At 35.6% G+C, this 19,392-nt stretch overlaps 1 protein-coding gene across 16 annotated transcripts in view; it reads right to left on the minus strand.

Annotated features, from left to right (window-relative positions):
* The window catches only part of LOC106077258 (dystrophin-like), a 331,854-nt gene that overhangs the window by 80,173 nt on the left and 232,289 nt on the right, over positions 1-19,392 (minus strand). For all 16 annotated transcript variants that reach the window (XM_056033067.1, XM_056033069.1, XM_056033060.1 and 13 more), the window contains one exon: positions 5,152-5,293. In XM_056033067.1, coding sequence (XP_055889042.1) covers positions 5,152-5,293 — 142 coding nt within the window. The remainder of the gene's footprint in view (positions 1-5,151; positions 5,294-19,392) is intronic.

Here is a 19,392-nt window from a genome sequence, read left to right on the forward strand (position 1 = left end):
TCGTTTTGTTCTAGCATTCGATGAAACGCACATTTTTATCTGTGAACCCAAAACCTGTGTGCTGCTGGTCTAGTTAGTGTCAGCTATCTAATCCCAGCAGATAAGAATAGAATGCTCATCAATAAAAGCTTTCTTAGATCCCTGATAGAAACACACACTCTCTAACCATGGGTTTGAAATCAAGAAAACATCAAGAGACAACGACACACTAGAAAACTGGATACATTCGATCCAGGCAATTAATATCAACAAAGTGAAAGTAACTTATTATCTCAGCGTCTTTACAACGTGAAGTAGCAAATAAGAGCTTTAGCTCATGCGTCCTGTCAATCAAACAAATCATTCAAAACAGATAAACTTGTTTTTATTATAAAATGCTAAATGAAGTAAAAAGAAAAAAAAAAGTAAAATTTCCCATTTCAGACCTTGTGGTCTCTAGGGCAGATGATGTAAAGGTCATCTGTTTTTGTGGCCTACGGTTAACGAGGGTGCCATGTGGCCAGCACAACGATCAACCTCCTTTACTTTTCCCCAACTAATGTCAGAGCTGGGGTGGACTCAGAGGGGCCCAAGGATCCCGAAATTAAAAATTCCAGTCTTCACCAGGATTCGAACACGATTACATTACGAATCAATCTGCCTGGAAAGGTTAAAAAAAAAGCACAAATCGTAGATTCCTGCTTTGTAAACGTCTGATATAGTTCAAATGTGATTCTATCACAAACAGAAATAAAAGCGACACTAATATATCCAAACATCTGTTGTCTATAAAAGAAATTGTTTATAAGAACAGACTTTTTTTAATACCGAAATCTATCTCCATAAATACTTAAGCCATTTAGCTAACGATTTTCTGTCGAACCGGTTCAATGCATAAATACTGAAGATTGGGTCAAAGTTAGTTATGTTTCATTTCGTGTCAAAATAAGTAAACAAGGTTCTTTATTGATCAGATCACAGGCTGAACAAATCGTTACACAAGTTATACAAGTGTGTGAGTATGGGAACTCAAGTTGTAAATCTAAAAACATATCAAATATAGGTCGTTTTTTTTTAGAGATATATAGACCTATGTGAAGAGTGTGATTGTAGAGATTGGTAAGCAAGGTCTTCTAAACAAGCATCTTGCTTGTGGGTTTGAGTTTTGAGTTTAGGCACATCGGCACAATTTAGGCCATGTCGTGCCCGTAATCCTTTAAGGATCACTCTCCCTTTACATAACAAGGCTTGCTTGTGGTGTTAGCATTTGAGTTTGGTGAACTGATTTTTTGTTTCCAAATATAAAGAGACATTGAACTGTCTTACTACAGAAATAAAATGTATTGAAAGTTGAATTGGAATTCGCGTATGTATAAGATGATTGTTTACAGTTATTTTTATCATTGGATACATAGTAGAAATTTAAACCTTCGTGATAAAGGGAGACTAACACAGCGTTAATTTACAAATCCATTACTTTTTTTTTTTTTAAGTAATTGATTAATATACAAACTTTCTTTAAATAAACTTAGCATTATCATTCAGTTTTTGATAAAATCGTAAAGATTATTCAATGTTACTCTAGCTATCTTTCAATTCTCAACGTCTAATTCTCTACACAAATCTTACTTTCCTTTAGCTAAAAAATAGTATATTCTACAAATGGCTTACCTCCCTTTAGCCAGGTGAGGTATTTTTTTAGATTTACTATATGAAAAAAAATAAATTTAATTACGACTAATTGATTAAATATCTGGTTAATTCTTTTATTGATTCATATGTCGTCATCAATCATTAGTTTGTATATAAAATTTGATGACTATTAGACGGGTAGATGTGAATCGAAAAATCGATTGCAAAAAATCCAAACCTAAAAGAAAGATTCAGTGTGAGTTTAATCAGAGCGCTATAAAAATTATTTTTCAGGACTATTAGTCTGATATGAACGGCTGCCTGGGCGTGCGGTTTGCACGCTGGACTGCCGTTCGGACTTATCGATGGTCCCGGGTTCAAACCCTGCCCGCTCCCATCCCCCGTCGTCCTGCGGGAGGTTTGGACTAGGAAGTAATTATCTTCAACTCTGAAGGAACATCCGAAACATGTCAAACATTTTACAAACAAACATTTTACTATTGGTATCTGTTACTATGAAGCACTAAACGGATCCGAAATTCAAACGAATCTGTACCATCACTTCGTGGTCTAGCTTACACATTTTAAAATTACAAAGCTTATATCAACTCACTCTGTCTGTCTGTCTGGGTGGGATCTCTCCCACTTTTCATTCCCAGATCACGTTAAAACTTTTTTTTCATTTACAATTATACATATATAATTATTAATTATTCAAATACAATTATTCGTTGTCGATGAAAACACACGAATCAGTTTAAACAACAACAACAACAAACAATTAGTTTATCAATTAGTCGTAATTAATTAGTTTATCAATTAGTCGTAATTAATTAGTTTATCAATTAGTCGTAATTAATTAGTTTATCAATTAGTAGTAATTAATTAGTTTATCAATTAGTCGTAATTAATTAGTTTATCAATTAGTCGTAATTAATTAGTTTATCAATTAGTCGTAATTAATTAATTTATCAATTAGTCGTAATTAATTAGTTTATCAATTAGTCGTAATTAATTAGTTTATCAATTAGTCGTAATTAATTAGTTTATCAATTAGTCGTAATTAATTAGTTTATCAATTAGTCGTAATTAATTAGTTTATCAATTAGTCGTAATTAATTAGTTTATCAATTAGTCGTAATTAATTAGTTTATCAATTAGTCGTAATTAATTAGTTTATCAATTAGTCGTAATTAATTAGTTTATCAATTAGTCGTAATTAATTAGTTTATCAATTAGTCGTAATTAATTAGTTTATCAATTAGTCGTAATTAATCTATTTTGTTTTAGAAAGAAAATGCACTCGGCTAGGGTAGAGAAGCCTTGTATAGAGAATTAGTCGTTCGCTACAGATTTTTAACTATAGACTTTGAAGACTATGCAACCTTTTTTTTTCTCTTCTTTTTTTTCTATTTGTATAAGTACTTGACTAGCTCAGTGGCTAACAAATCAGACATATATCATGGAGCTTCCATCATGGACGCTTGAGACTTTTGCCCTCGCATTAAGGATCGAGTAACTTTTAAAAAAAAATGAAAACTACACGGAAACCTTCCCCAACCCATCCACAAAAGTGATTGGACCGTAGTGCACTCAGCATGCTAGAAAAACAATTAATACAAAAAAATTTCCAATCGCACAAATTAATTATTGTTGTCTAGATTTATTATAAATCGATTACATGCTTAATTCAAAATAACTGGGCCAATTTCACTCAATATACGCTCTTTTTTTTATATATAATTTTTTTCATATTTTACTTGTTTGACATTTGCTCGTCCCTTAAACTTTTTTTTTCTTTTTAATGCATTCTAAAGATCCAACTTAATTAAAGAATACTCTTGTGAGTGCTTTTTCTATCAAGTTTATATCAACTCACTCTGTCTTGTCTGTATGGTAAAAATTTTGTACATGTTATTGCTCCCACACCGAATATCGGATTAAACTGAAATTTCGCACCATTATTTCTTTTACCTCACATCCCAAGAAACAATAATTTTTTGTAAGCCAATTAGCTTATTAACTATTGGTAATAAATTATTTTGCTTGATATCTTGAACAAGGGAAAGAAATCGTACTTGACTGATGTTGAATTAGTTCGAGCCCTGAGTGAAAATGTTTTATGCATTTGAAAAAAAAAACGATCATGTAATCATTCACCATGATACACCCTCCATCCGTCCCCCTTTCCCAACTGGTCTAGACAAGTGATAGGATCATAGCGCCTGGAGAAAAGCTAAAAGCTAAACAAAAACAATTGGTCAAAATATTTCTAATCGCACAGATTTATTATGTCTAAGGTGTTGAACCAATAATTACAGGACTGATCCAAACTAATTGATACAATTACTCTTAATATAAGCTTTGTTTTATGAATTTTTAAAAATATTTTTCTTCTTTTGTCTTTTAGACTTTTTTTTTGTATAATCCGACTTCCCTCTGTGTCTGTCTCAATCTCTGTCTTCTCCGTTATTCAAATTGTCAAACATTTACAGTCTCTATAGTCAAGCTGACGTAGGCTACACAAATATATCATGAAGAAATAGAACCAATAAATAGTAGGCATGTAACTTGTGGCAACCAAAAAATCAGCCCAGTTTAGAAATGGCAGACGTAATGATATTCCTCTCTCATAGAACCATCAGTGTGTTTAGCGAGTGATCACTGTTATGGCAATTGCAAGTGCATAAGTATATTACAAGTGTATCGTTGATTAGTTAAGTCAAACTATGTTTCAAATTAATTAATATTTAGAAACTATGTGCAGGAAATAACAGTGTTATCAAGTTGTTGCTATGAAGATGAAATATTGTATTGGTCCTATTAAATGAAAATTCCGTTTGACTACTATTGTCCACATCTGCGAAACTGCTATAACAATAATAACATAGATGCAAACAAGACAAAAAATCGCACAAGTGAAATACATGAAGTTAATGGAGTGAGTTAATCAGTTGTAATTTAAGCCTAGATCTATAGAACATAAAGTCACGCCAGAAGTTATAGATGTGATAGCTGTAAACAAAACGAAAGTAAGACAAACTAGATCTACGCCAACTTCAGTAATTCAACAGTTTTGTTCCTGCCTAATTAGCTGATTTCTTATGTGTCGGTGGAGAAAAGTTTGTATGAAATAGTAATAAGCGAGCAAGCGACTAACCAACACTAAGAGTGGCTATAGTTTGGATAGATTCAACTTCTTACCATCCTAGGGTTTTCCTACGTAGGGAGGGAAGATGAAGACAAAGTTATCAGCACATAATAGCAATAATTAGAAGTAGTTATAATTTCATTTCTCAAAGCAGAGACTATTTAACAGTTGGCATCACATAGCCCTTACATGGCTTCACAACATTAGTTGACAATTGTAACAGTTTAGGCCATACAGTTTCATCAATATTACCCATCCATCGTTTAAAGAAGAATTAGAGATAAAAAAAAAGACCTATAAAAATACAAGTGATACAATCTTTGCTACTCTTTTCACAGTATGTCTGCTACTTTCAGACGTGTTGTACTACTATAAACAATGGTTCTCACCTTGAACAAACTGTTGGCCTCATCCAAGCTGTGGGAATTCCTGGCTACGCTAAGCTTCGTTTCCGCCGTCTCTAGCCATGAGGTAATCTCCTTAGATCCAGAGTCCAATGTGCGCCAGTGGTCCATGGCTTTGTGCCATTTTCTGCGAAGTAAAAAAAAAAAAAGCGACATATCAGACGTCAGCCATTAGAAAAAAAAAATTCCAACGAATGTCTTTGACCCAACTGCAACTGACCACTGAATGCGTAACGGGCAAAATATCGATTCGCTTAGGTTCTATTTCTATAAAGAAACTCTCTCACCTACTTAACTATTTATCATACGCTAAACCCTATGTCGTAAGGCATTGGCCAAGATTGGGCATTAAACAAAAGTTAACATTAAAACACAAACAAATCGTGCCTAAATACTGAAAGAGAATAAAGTGAAAGAAAGATGAGGCGCTACTAGCAGAAGTCAAACCAATCAACCAGTTACATTGTTATAAAGTCGTTTTACTCTCCCTAATGTTGCTCTAGGATTTCTCATGCAATTTAGTTCTTGTTTCGTTTCATTAGTGCCAGAAGTGTTTCCGGTGAGAGTTGCGCATCGTTAGCAGTCTACACAACGGTGCGCAAAAAATGTTTTGGCTCGTCTATTAAATTTGTTTCATTCTTTGCAGAACAGTAACACAAAGAAGTGCGGTCATTCCCACTGAAGCGTGTTTAAAAAAGTGAGCCAAATTTAGTTTTGAAATGATTATATTTTGAAACATTATAACGGTCAAACCAGAGTTTTCTCTATGTGGCCAATTATGAAGTTATTTTTTTCCCTCAAAGATCTACATAAACTGTCGAATTTCTAGGAAAATCTTTAGTTACGTTTTACAAATACCGGTCCATTTTCCAGTCAGTTTCCACCCAGTCTGTTACTTTTTGAACCTGTGAAGAGTTTGTCAGCTAATATGAGGAATTAAACAAAATGTAAGCGACAATCAAACAGTAACAAAATAATTACGCATACATATTTAGTATGTCGTGGCATTGAGTATATGACATTAGCATAATTAGCATAAACATTTAGTATATTATGTCTTCACTTTTAATGGCATGGCAAAGCTAGGCTAAAGAACGTTACTAAAGGCTGATGTTTTTTAAGTTATAAAGTACATGAATATGAAATGAATATTTATGTATATGAGTGAAGAACAAACAAATTGTGTATCCAGCGGATGTCTACTGCCGTTTATTGCTTCTAGTTTCAATTTTAAAATTAAATACTAAATAAATTGACAACCAAAAACTTATTCTAAGCACCATTTTTTTTAAAAACGATATGAATATTTGATAAACGTTTTATAAACATTTAATTTGAAATTTAAAACTAGAAAATCAAGACTTAGTTTTCAAGGATCCTATGCATGAAGAGGACATTGATAAACGTCAAAGTATTACAGTCAAAACCAATCACTTGTTTGGCGTTCAATCAAGCATGCACTCCCCCCCCCTCCCTGCATCCAGAGCCCACCACGAGACACTTACTGGATAAGTTCCACGTCACGTGGTACGGTGATACACCCGTGCAAGACATCTGCCATCCTCATTCTACCTGGCCGTAACTGATCGCCTCACTGGCGCGCACTGATATCACATCTCATCGTCAACGTTGGAATTTGGTTATTTAGTTACGCACTTTTCAATATGAATCCCTACACAGCCTTAGTAAGTCACTTCACATTGATACTCAAGTGAAACAAATTTTGAGTCTCTAAGTAATTCCCTAAACACACCCTAAGAGATTTGTGATTCTGGGCACAGAATTATTCAAGCCTTATAGACACACTACGAAATATTGACAATAATTCTGTTTGAAATTCTAACCACTATCTTCTAATGCAGTGAGTCCCAAACTGTGTTCCGCGGAACCCTAGTTATCCGAAGTGAATAAGTGTTCCACAAAGTACTGGAATAATTAACTAGTAGTGCAAAACGTGAACTTATCTCCCTTAAAAAAATAAGCAAAGTGTTCCGCTAAATGCTCAGAATGTGTGAAGTGTTCCATCCGTTAAAGAAAAAGTTTGGGAACCATTGTTCTAATGTTTCCTCATAGAGATGTTTTTTTGAGTTCACAAAACAGAAATTGTAAGTACGAAGTTAATGAAGTCAGCACACTATTTCACACTAAACACATACATCTATGAAGTCAGCACACTATTTCACACTAAACACATACATCTCTTTTCTATAGAAGCACCACCAATGTCCAAGATGACCCAGAATCCAAGAACTTTTGAATGCCAGTCAAAGCTTGTCCCCTCGTGTCTGTGCCAAGTGTTCAGTTTCAGGTATTTAGCTTTGGCGAACAGGGAAGGGGGGGGGGTTGAACATTTTCGTACCGACTCGTCAGATCAGATGACAGTCCACAGTGAACTAATAAAACAACATTGGTTAGAACTGAAGTTTTAATGGGGCATTTTGTTCATCTATTGAGGATACTGTAACAGTCGTACAAGAAGAACCTGACATCAAGCACTAAACGGGAGTGTAGAGCATAGTAGAGATACAGATAGAGAGAATAGCTAGCCACAGATAGGGAGGGAGAACAAGAGGGTGAGAGAGAGAGAGAGAGAGAGAGAGAGAGAGACCCAGAGGTACTATCTTGATTCACTTAGCGTATAGCAGTGACCACCAAGCGTGTCCAATTTTGAACCGTGACATTTTTCATTCAAAACATCTGGTTAAATATTCAGTGACCCAGTACGGCGTGTAGGTAGGTATATTAGTTGGCCACATTCAGTGGCGTAGCAAGGTACCTGTGGGCCCGGGATCAGGAATATCTTAGTGCCCCCCCTCTCTAGCCAATAAGACAAATTTATTGTGTGACAAAAATGAGTAATCTTAATGTAAAGGTACATTTTTGTAAGACATTCCAAAGTAAAGATTGTAATTTTTTTATAAGTAATAATGCCATCACGTTTCATTCAGTTACGACTGCAAATAAGTCATAGTGTCTTAAAAGTCAATGTTTGTACAACTTCTCAACAGAATTAAACGACTTAAAAAGTGTTTCAAATCAACTAACAAATGTTCTACCTAAGCTCTCATGAGGGCCCCTACTGGCCATGAGTCATGGGCCCAAGCGCAATGAACTCCTTCGGGCCATGGTTGCTACGCCAAAGCCGTGGGCCCCTAAGGGTCGTGGGCCCGGGTTCATTGAACCCCCAATCGCGCCATGGATGCTACGCCACTGGCCACATTGCTCTACAACAAACTATAGAATGTTATACTATGAAATATATTACAATGTAACAATCACAGAACACTGTGTTTACAGCTGTCTCATCTGTATAGTATAAAACTACCATAAGAAAACTTTTGAAAGACTGTGTCTGCGTCACATGAGCAGAACAGATTAATCTCATAGCAAGTGAAGAAACATTAATATCATTGAGGAAGACCAAAATGACAGACGGAAGTGATAAGAGCAGACGTTATCAAGCGAGGAGTGATGGGAAATAGCAGACATATTGAATTTCACACCAACCAAGTACGTTTTGATTTGAAACGTTTGGGAAAAAAAAGCAGGCAAAATAAAAAAAAGTTGATCAATGTCAGCGTCCGAAGATTAAATTACAAGAGAATTGAGAAAACAACAACAAATAAATAAATAAATACACAAAAACCAATATGTTATAGTGATGATAAAGCTAAGTCTAAATCTTGTATTTCTTGAAAGTGTACTAGTCAGAAGTATAAGTAAGTTTAGATATAAACAGCATAGATTCACTTTCACACATTGTAGTTTAAGATTCACTTTCACACATTGCAGTTTAAGATTCACTTTCACACATTGTAGTTTAAGATTAACTTTCACACATTGTAGTTTAAGATTCACTTTCACACATTGCAGTTTAAGATTCACTTTCACACATTGCAGTTTAAGATTCACTTTCACACATTGTAGTTTAAGATTCACTTTCACACATTGTAGTTTAAGATTCACTTTCACACATTGCAGTTTAAGATTCACTTTCACACATTGCAGTTTAAGATTCACTTTCACACATTGTAGTTTAAGATTCACTTTCACACATTGCAGTTTAAGATTCACTTTCACACATTGTAGTTTAAGATTCACTTTCACACATTGTAGTTTAAGATTCACTTTCACACATTGTAGTTTAAGATTAACTTTCACACATTGTAGTTTAAGATTCACTTTCACACATTGTAGTTTAAGATTCACTTTCACACATTGTAGTTTAAGATTCACTTTCACACATTGTATTTTAAGATTCAATTTCACACATTGTAGTTCAAGATTCACTTTCACACATTGTAGTTCAAGAGCCTGCATCAGTTCATTAAAATATGTAATTTACCGTGTCAGACCTAAAAGATGAAGGCAATATTGTAATATATGCAGTTAATGTCTAAGACATGGAATCTAGTTCCGTCACGTTCCAAACACCACAAGGTCAAAGTTCATTGGGTTTGACCTGTTTTACGAAGTCTGAGTTTTAAAACCTAAATTATGAACACATTTCATTTTTACAAAGCGTATATCAACACTCATTCTGTCTTTCTGTCTATAGAGTACAAAGTGTGTACACGTTATTTTTCCCACACCCATTCTCGGATCAAGTTGAAGCTTGGCACAATTATTCATTGACATACACAAGATATGAATAAAAAAAAAAGTTAATTAACCAACTAATTAATTACTGGTAATTTATTATTTTGTTTCATACCAACAAAGGAAATTCTTCAGTACTCATATATACACACGCCTAAATATGTAGTGTTTAGTCCCCATAGATAATTAAACATGTTATTTCTTCCAGGTCCATTCATGGATCAAGTTGAAACTTTAAACAATTATTTACTACACTTATCAAAACATAACTCAATTTAAAAATTAACAAGCTAACTATTGGCAACTAACTCATTTGTATGATAAATAAATTCTACAATATTGAGAGATATGATTGCAAGTGCGGAGTTCTTTCCCTAAAGTAAGCTTTTTTTTTTAAAAAAAAAAAAAAAGAATAAAAAAAAATAGTTTACTTGTTTTCCCCTGTTGTTTTGTTTTTAAACACTCATGTCACAGTGAACTACGTGGAAAACCCAAAGACCAGAGCTGCTGAAGATGCACTTGAAATGAAAGCAGCAATGAACGAACGTGATGCTTAAAGATGAAAACATAATGACATGACAGATCTTGAGCATACATGAGACTCAAGCACAGTTTCAGGTAGAACTTCTATAGCTAGAGACAGTACAAAACAAACACACACTATAGATTAATAAAAAAACAAGTCGCAGAAGTATGACAGAGAACAATTCGGTACAATTTTGGAGACCCATTTCTAATACTTAGCCAACACAAGCCACTCAAAGAAAAACAAACTAATACAGTACATACAACCATTAGCTCCAAGTCAATTACGAGCGAGGTTAATTTGTAAGGCATTTAGAGTCCCTAGAAGAAAACTACGAATAGCCCCAAAAGATTCAATTCGAAGGTCAAACTCCCCTCCCCCCCCCCCAACTCCGTCCGCACGTTTTTCACCTTCACGGCTATTGATTCGGTGACATCCAGGCCAGGTAATAGAAAGTGTTGGTTATTGCCAAAGTCAGAGGCGAATCGAATTGAATTCAACATGGCAAGCCACACTGTACTGTTGAAGAGCACACCTATGCTCAAGGAGCTCTTACCAGCGTTTCCATATTGATTAGTTTCAATTGCTGTGACCTTCAAGAGAACAGTGCTGGAAATGGTTGAACCTAAGAGGCAGACCTGAGACAAGCTTGAAGAAAACAAAATGCTTGAACTAGTTTATAAAAATTACATTTCTCTTGCTATTTGCAAGCAGGTCATGAACTGGGCGATATAGTGAAAGTCATATCATTTATTATCTCGCATACTTATCTTATAAAATACAGACGTTACTTCAAAAAAAAAAAAGATGATTACGTCCAACGAGTGTTCCTATGTCAATCTATTCATGCATGTTAACCAATGACTTAAATTCTGCCAAGTCATCGGTTTCCCTGGCTGACTCAGGCAACCCATTCCATGCTCTACTAGCACTAGGGAAGAAGGAGTATTTGTATACATTTGTCCTAGCATATGGGACAAGCAATTAGTCTTTGTCTTTAAATGTTTCTAAGTATTTTATTATATTTTGATTTTGCATTTGAAGATTATGATTATGGTTCAGTGTTTTATGTATAATTGCTACTACCTACCAAATTATTAAAACTGAATGAATAAATAAATGAAACTTTTTCATTGCCTCACCGTCCACACATTTTGCTTAAATTAAGAAAAAAGGTGAAAAGATGGAATGGTCAGTTTGGTTTCATGGTAAGTTCCTGACCAATATTGAAGAGTAAATTGAAACAGAACGATCAGTTAACAAATGCAGCACAAAATAGACAGTACAAAGTGCACAGTACAAAGTACAAAGTACACAGTACAAAGTACACATCCGAATTGTGCAAATCTATAAACAGACGGAAAACAGAATCATTGTGTGTGAGTGAGTGTGTGTGTGTGTGAATGTGGCCAAATAATGGACATCACTAATCAGGGCACGAACCACGGACACTCCAGTTAGACAACTCTGCCTAGCAGCAACACGGGGCAATTCGAATTCGACCGTTTGATCATGTTTCCCATCAATAATGCTGTACCTAGTACTGGCATTAGCCTATATACAGTCTAGGTAACAAGTATGCAGCATTTGATTAGGAAGTTTGCGATGTTATAAACCAACATTCATTGCTACTATTATAAGAACAGAAGACATACGAGTGAACGCTCAAGCATACTAAATGGAAGCAATTTAATTAAATGAAAGGGGAGATAATTTTGATTTTAATTTGTAGATATACAATGCGTCATTCAACAGAAAAAAAAAGAGTAAAATTTGCGCAAATAAATCCTCATTGTATTGCGATACAAAAATCCGGACCTTTTGAAGTTAATGTAACATAACAAAACAAATTCTATTTTTTTTTTGTTAAGTTCTGCAGTATTCAGTTAGCCTGTGGCGATCCAGGCCACCCACAACTCATGTTTATCTCACAGCCCATTACCTCCCTTTCAGCCGGAAGCTACAGTTTTTTTTTTTATGCACAGCTATTATAAGTTCATGAATGTGTAATTCCCAGATTTGTTGTTCAATTAGGACTACGATGTTGATCAAATAGGACCACACCATGACAACTCTCAGGGGTTCTATAGTTTTTAAACGAACCAGAAAGCATCCCCTAATTTCAAACCAGACGATGAGAACATTTGAACAAGATATATCACATCGTAATAAAAGGATTATGTTACAAGTGGCACAGTTACAAAAGTAAGTAACAACTACAAATTGAGATTTTCAGGGTTAACAAAGCAATGTCAAGGTCGCTAAATTAACTTCACTCCCGTCAACTAAATAAAAATTGAGCTAGAATTTTAAAAATATATTAATACGTTGTAAATCTATCCTCGTATCAAATCTACCACATTTGTTTTTGAATACTTTAAACGGCATAGGGTGAAAGTCTAATGCTGACTCCGTATTGTAATTATGTCGTGCTACTAACGGAAGTCAGAGACAACGTTTCTGACTTAGAAACCAAAATACATTACAACAGAAACAAGCAATAGAAAGAAAGAATACCAATTACTGCCATTTACTGAAAATTTACAGGGTTTAGCCCCCTTTCTGCTTACATCACATAAAGTAATTAATTAGTGCTAATTGATTTATTTTTGGATTGGTTCGTGTATTGTCATCGACTATGAATAGATATACAAAATTTTCCACTTGATCCGAGAATGGGAAGAGGGAGAAACAACGTGCCAATATGTAATTAGGGGATTCAATTCATGTACACAGCCACACTTCTCATTAAGTAGAATTTATTTCCCTTATTTATATATCAAACAAAATAGTAAATCAACAATAATAAATGAACTAATTGGTTAATTTTTTTATTGATTCATGTCTTGTCAGGTTAAATTGATCTGAGAATGGGAAATGGGAGAAAAAAAACATGTAAAACTTTTTACCAGACAGACAGACAGACTGACAGACAGACAGAGTGAGTTGACATAAGCTTTGTAAAAAAAAAAGAAGAAATAAGCCGAAACTGCAATATATTGTTATAAACTAGATCAATGAGTCATTAAGGTTATTAAACGTTCCCTAGCCATTGCCAACTTCGCAACTACTAAATTCTTTAAATTATCTAATGATTTATCTTTAAAGCTACAATGATGGAGATAGAGATATCTGTCCAATTAAGTTAATTATCAGAGGAAGTGCTAAACTTAAGTTAAACGAAAACGTCGAAACGCTAACTTAACTTTCAGCATGGTACAGAACCAAACCGCTGAACATTGTGTGAAAATAAAAGTCTTTTGTTTGTGCGCCAGAACTCCAGCTTTCACTCAATTTTAATTCACAGTGTGACACTAGACAGCATTTGTTTTCATCTAACAAATCTACTCGGTGCTTCGAAAGTGTTTGAATGATCATGAGAATAAACAAGTAGCCAGTGAATAGTAGAATTAGGTCATTGGTAAACAAACGAGTTGAATGTCTTACTAAAAATGTATGAATAGACAAATGACGTTTTCAATTGTAATCGTGTAAATGAATGAATTGTCTAAGATTGAGTTCAAATCAACTAGAATCCAAATGTCCTCTGTGATTGGCCAATGTTACTGGGTTAGCCTAATGACTGAACATTTTTGTAGAAAATATTATGTCCTAATTAATTCAAAAAAATTTACTTTGAAAAATAAACGAACAGTGCCAAGTATCAATACTAGTTGGCTGCATTGACTAATCATTTTTTTTTTACCTAATAATAATTAAATAAATGAACTATCATCGATTCCGAAGATTAAGGATGAGTGCACTGTTTCACATGGCTACGTAACCCAGCATATTTTGTCCACACCTGATGCAGACAAAGCCTGTTGTCCGCCGCGGTCTATTTAAATATTCTTTACGTATTCTGCTGTTTTTATTTTCTATAGCCTGAAATGTGTGCCCCGCGGCGTTCGTGAGAGATCTTCAACCGTCTCTTTCAGAGACCATCTACTACCAGCTACTTCCCACTATGCCAGTGAGGGCAAAATGGCGCCGGAGTTGATCTTTATAACGCTTACAGAGTCACCTCTCTTACCTCTTTCTCCTTTTACCTCGCCACAAAAGATGGCATTTGACACGATAAGTGTCTGACCCAGCCCAGCTGTCGAATGGTAAGTAGTGCTTTTATACTGTCCACAGCAGCCTCCTGCAGGATATGGATATTTGAAAGGTGCTCCCAGCAGCGTACGCCAATTAATTTAAAAAATCCCAGTTTTCACCAGGATTCGAACCCCGGACCCCGGTTAGTCTCAGGTTAAAATATTTTATTTTTCTAGGGCATTCTGTAATTTATACGAAAACGCTTTCCTCAATGTAAAGAACTTGTTAAAAGTTGAACAAAACAGTCACATCATGAATTTTCTAAGTTTTTCAGATAAAAAAAGAAGCAAGTTGGTAAAGAATTGAAGTTTGTAAAGTTGCACCAATCTATAAAACACCAACATGATGTAATTACTTTTTACGCAAACAATTAGATCCCGACACTTACCACTGATAAACCTAATATAGTCATTCACTATGTTACACCAAAGAAAGAAACCTAAACTGGACAGAATTTCATTGGTTTATAAAAGGACCAAAAAATGATGACCAAGAGAGTCAGTGGTCCACGTTCGAAACTGATACATCCTGAAAACAAACCAAACAACCCAGCAACGCTAAGACAGTTAAGCTTATGAAAAAGGTAGAAAACTATTCTGTAACTACTGCCAGCAAAAAGAAAAAACAATAAAAAAAAAACAATTAAACCAAACTAAACCATCTCACTGACGGACCAAGGTGTTATCTTGACCGGAACCTTGGCAATGCAATCCACTTAACGGAGCTAATAACAGAACTAGTCTTGTTTTTAGTATGAAATTATTTTTTGGGGGTATTACATTCTAACGTTGTATGCTAGGAATACTGAACACAAAACAAGCTTTATCACGCAATTCCTTCATTAATAGCGAATATTGTATCCCAGAAACATTCGGCCACTGATAAACATTCCATTGAAAACACTGGTGGCTGGTCGATGACTCAATGGCATGCTAGTGGTTCTCACAAGCGGAAACTTATCGATCTAACATGAGCATGAATGAGAACAACAAGCGGAGGAGGGTGGGGGGGGGGGGGATCACACACAAAACAAATAGTACGGAATCAGGTTTGTGGGCAAGAGGAAGGTCAAAACGTCCCGTTCAGCCTGGACTCATGCGTCATGCTCTATACATAGATTCTGATTGTCTGCTAGGTTTATGCTGTCCTTTCCTTATTTTCAAGGTGAAACATGAAATGACCAAGGTCTGGGTATTAGTCTAGAGCTACCCCTATAACGCAGTACACATCCTAAAGACTTGTAGGCTAGTGTAAACCATTTTCTTTCAAGTTCTAGTTATGTCTATGTGCCTGGTCTCGAGAAGACATAATAGCTGCGCAACATCATTTCTAATTCATTAAATACAGGAAACATTTTTTTTTTAGCGTTTGTCCCGCGATTGGGTGGGGTCTAAGAACTCACCCATGAGAGTTACAAGACATTAGTGAAACATGCTAATAAACAGTTTGGTGTCTACATAAAAACACATGCAAAAATTATTAAGTTAGTTTGTATCAAAGATTTAGTTTTCAAGTGATGGGCTTTGTCAAATATTCTATTTACGGACATAAATGAAATAATTTGTTGACTCTAAATACAATGACATATTCTGACCAGTGGCGGAATCACGAACTAAACTTCTGTGTTTTTGTAATGAGTTTGTATTTATGTTCTTGTCTGTTGGTCGTGCACCGTCTGGTACAGTGTTATTGTGTGTGTTACACATCAGTCGTGTTTTAATGGAGTCAAGTCTTGTTTGGAAGGTTGTGATAGGTTGGAAGGTTGTGATAGGTTGGAAGGTTGTGACAACTGAGGTGAGGTGATTCAGCGTATTTCAAACAGATGAGTTGAAATCACATCTTGCTATCGTAGGAGACTCACCCAAAAGGATCCCCGCGCTTTCACAAACATAAACATAACAACAGTTATTAAAACAAACAAACAAACTAATAATCCTTTCAAGATACAGAAGCTTCAGCACAACATTCAGGTAATATATAAGAGATGTTAAGTGTTAATCTTCCCAACATGTTCTAGAATGATCCTCTATATATTATCATCTGAATATTTGCTATGCAGCACATGTCAGAAAGCAAATAATATTCGGCTGCTATTTATTACATTGTTATTGATCCATCTCTATGTCTAACTATTCTAGAACGAACGCAACATATCGTTCAAATTTTTCCCAATGCTATTAGAATACGCCATTTTTTGAAAAAAGGAAAGGGGAGATAATAGAAGCTGAGGGTTCACCAAAAGTACAGAGAAAGGTTACTGAGAGGAAGAGTGAGGGCGGGGTTCCATAAAATATTAAAATGGGTCTACGTCAAGCCCTATAAATAGAACGCCGCTAGTCTGTGGTAAGTATCAAGATGTATCCAGGACCAAATGGATATCAATATTCTATTTGTTTATGAATACTTTGTTGACGATGTAGTATGACGTCCAAACGGAATGGCGACGTACGTCCGATAGAATCAAACCAATGTCTGGACAAAAAAAGAGTTCGCGAGACTGAGGAATGTCTGACTATGAAGCATGGTTGTGCAGCAGATATTGATCGGAACAAGAGAGGTCAGAGTTTCAATCAGACCTTTTAAGCCTTTTCTCTTGTACTACTGGGAATAAAACAAAAAACAACAGCACAGGTCTACATTAGCCATTCTCAAACTGGTAGCCCAGAAGGACAAACACATATCAATACGTGGTGGTCTACAGAGAACTATCTAATAACAGATATGCATCTAGTAAAGACGAAATGTGCAGCTGATAAAAGGAATGGATAGGAACGTACACGTATTATGAACAGTTTACTGAATACTTTAAAAAATGCATGCAATACATTGGCTCCGTCAAGTGATAATTAAACAAACAAAGAGGTCTTTCATTACTCATCTACTTTTGTCCGTAGACTTGACAATACTTTAAGGCCAGACGTAGACTTGACAGTTCTATAAGGGCCAGACGTAGACTTGACAGTTCTATAAGGGCCAGACGTAGACTTGACAGTTCTATAAGGGCCAGACGTAGACTTGACAGTTCTATAAGGGCCAGACGTAGACTTGACAGTTCTATAAGGGCCAGACGTAGACTTGACAATACTATAAGGCCAGACGTAGACTTGACAGTTTTATAAGGCCAGACGTAGACTTGACAGTTCTATAAGGGCCAGACGTAGACTTGACAGTTCTATAAGGCCAGACGTAGACTTGACAGTTTTATAAGGTCAGACGTAGACTTGACAGTTCTATAAGGGCCAGACGTAGACTTAACAATACTGTAAGGCCAGACGTAGACTTGACAGTTCTATAAGGCCAGACGTAGACTTGACAGTTTTATAAGGGCCAGACGTAGACTTGACAGTTCTATAAGGGCAGACGTAGACTTGACAGTTCTATAAGGCCAGACGTAGACTTGACAGTTCTATAAGGGCAGACGTAGACAGTACCATAAGGGCAGACGTTATATTCACCACAGAATGTTTTTATTTGACATTGATATCTTTACAAATCTCCAGGCTGGATCAATAAAGAAAAATAAAAAAAATAAAAAAAGTCCAGACTTTTTAAAAAAGTGGGAAAAGGAAAAAAAAATGTATTAGAAAGCTAAGCCTGATTAGTATTTTATTAAACTAAAGAAAACAGTTTGATATTAAAAGAAATTTTTCGGTTCATGAGCTTTCACCTGCCAATGTCTATATATCAGACTGCTCTAACAGTCACACGGCTTGCCACATAAATCAGTGAATAGTGCTAGACCTTGCAGAGCATTAGATTCAAACATTTCTGAACAGACTTTACAGAATGACGAAAATTGACTGTTGGTTTAATTTCTTTCTCAAACGAAAAAAAAAAAAAGAAGCTTTAAAAAAAAAAAAAGGCCTATACAAGGGGAAGAACTGCACATTTAGAGCCATGTCATTCAATACTGTAAAGAGTTATATCCCTTTTTACCACTAATGAATTATTTGATTGGTGTTTTGTTTTGGTGGATTCGTGTATTTTGTTAAGGACAATGAATGATTGCCCAAAGATTCACCATGACCCGAGAATGCGAAGTGGGAGAAATGGCATGTTCTAAGCCAGACAGACAAGAGTGAGTCGATATTTGTACACAAAAATATATAGTTCAGAAGTTGAGATTTCGTAATTCGTTAGTGAAAGATTTCAGCATGTCTTATGTCTTGTGTTCCAAGAAAAAGTAAAATCGAATCACATCAAATTGAGAATGGCAAAAGAGAGGCGCAGCTACAAGACTTTGGAAAGACGCCATGATTTCTATCGCAGCTAATTACATTAGGGTGCAAGTGGCAGGCAGTCTATCAGTTTGTCTGCGCGACTTCTGAAAACTTGAATTGTCAAACCAAAAGAGCCACAAGTAAAAAAAATTAAGATTGAGTGAGAGAACAGATTGTAAGAAAATTTAAAGAAAATGGGAGAGAGGGCGGGAAAGGGAGAGATAGAGAGAGAGAGAGAGAGGGCGGGAAAGGGAGAGAGAAAGAGAGAGAGAGAGAGGGCGGGAAAGGGAGAGAGAAAGAGAGAGGTAATGGGTAAATAGAAAACAACCAAACAAATGCGTCACAAATTAAACATTTACTAATTTTAGAGCCAACACCACCACCCACTATTTCACTGATAAACCTGTCAATAGAAAGCTCAGTGCAAATCTGTCAATAGAAAGCTTAGTGCAAATCTGTCAGTAGAAAGCTCAGTGCAAATTTTTTAAACTGAAAGCTCAGTGCAAATCTGTCAATAGAAAGCTCATTGCAAATCTGTCAATAGAAAACTCAGTGCAAATCTGTCAATAGAAAACTCAGTGCAAATCTGTCAATAGAAAGCTCAGTCAGATGGCTGCCTGACCGTGTTGTATGCGCACAGGAATGTCATTCGGATGGTCTCCGTGGTGGTCCCGGGTTGACACCCTCCACGCTGCTATCCTACATCGGCCTGCGGGAGGTTTGGACTAGGATGAAATTATATTCAAATCTAAAAGAACATCCGAAATATGTCAGAATAGACAG

Source organism: Biomphalaria glabrata, chromosome 6, assembly GCF_947242115.1.
Source record: "Biomphalaria glabrata chromosome 6, xgBioGlab47.1, whole genome shotgun sequence".
Taxonomy (NCBI): domain Eukaryota; kingdom Metazoa; phylum Mollusca; class Gastropoda; family Planorbidae; genus Biomphalaria; species Biomphalaria glabrata.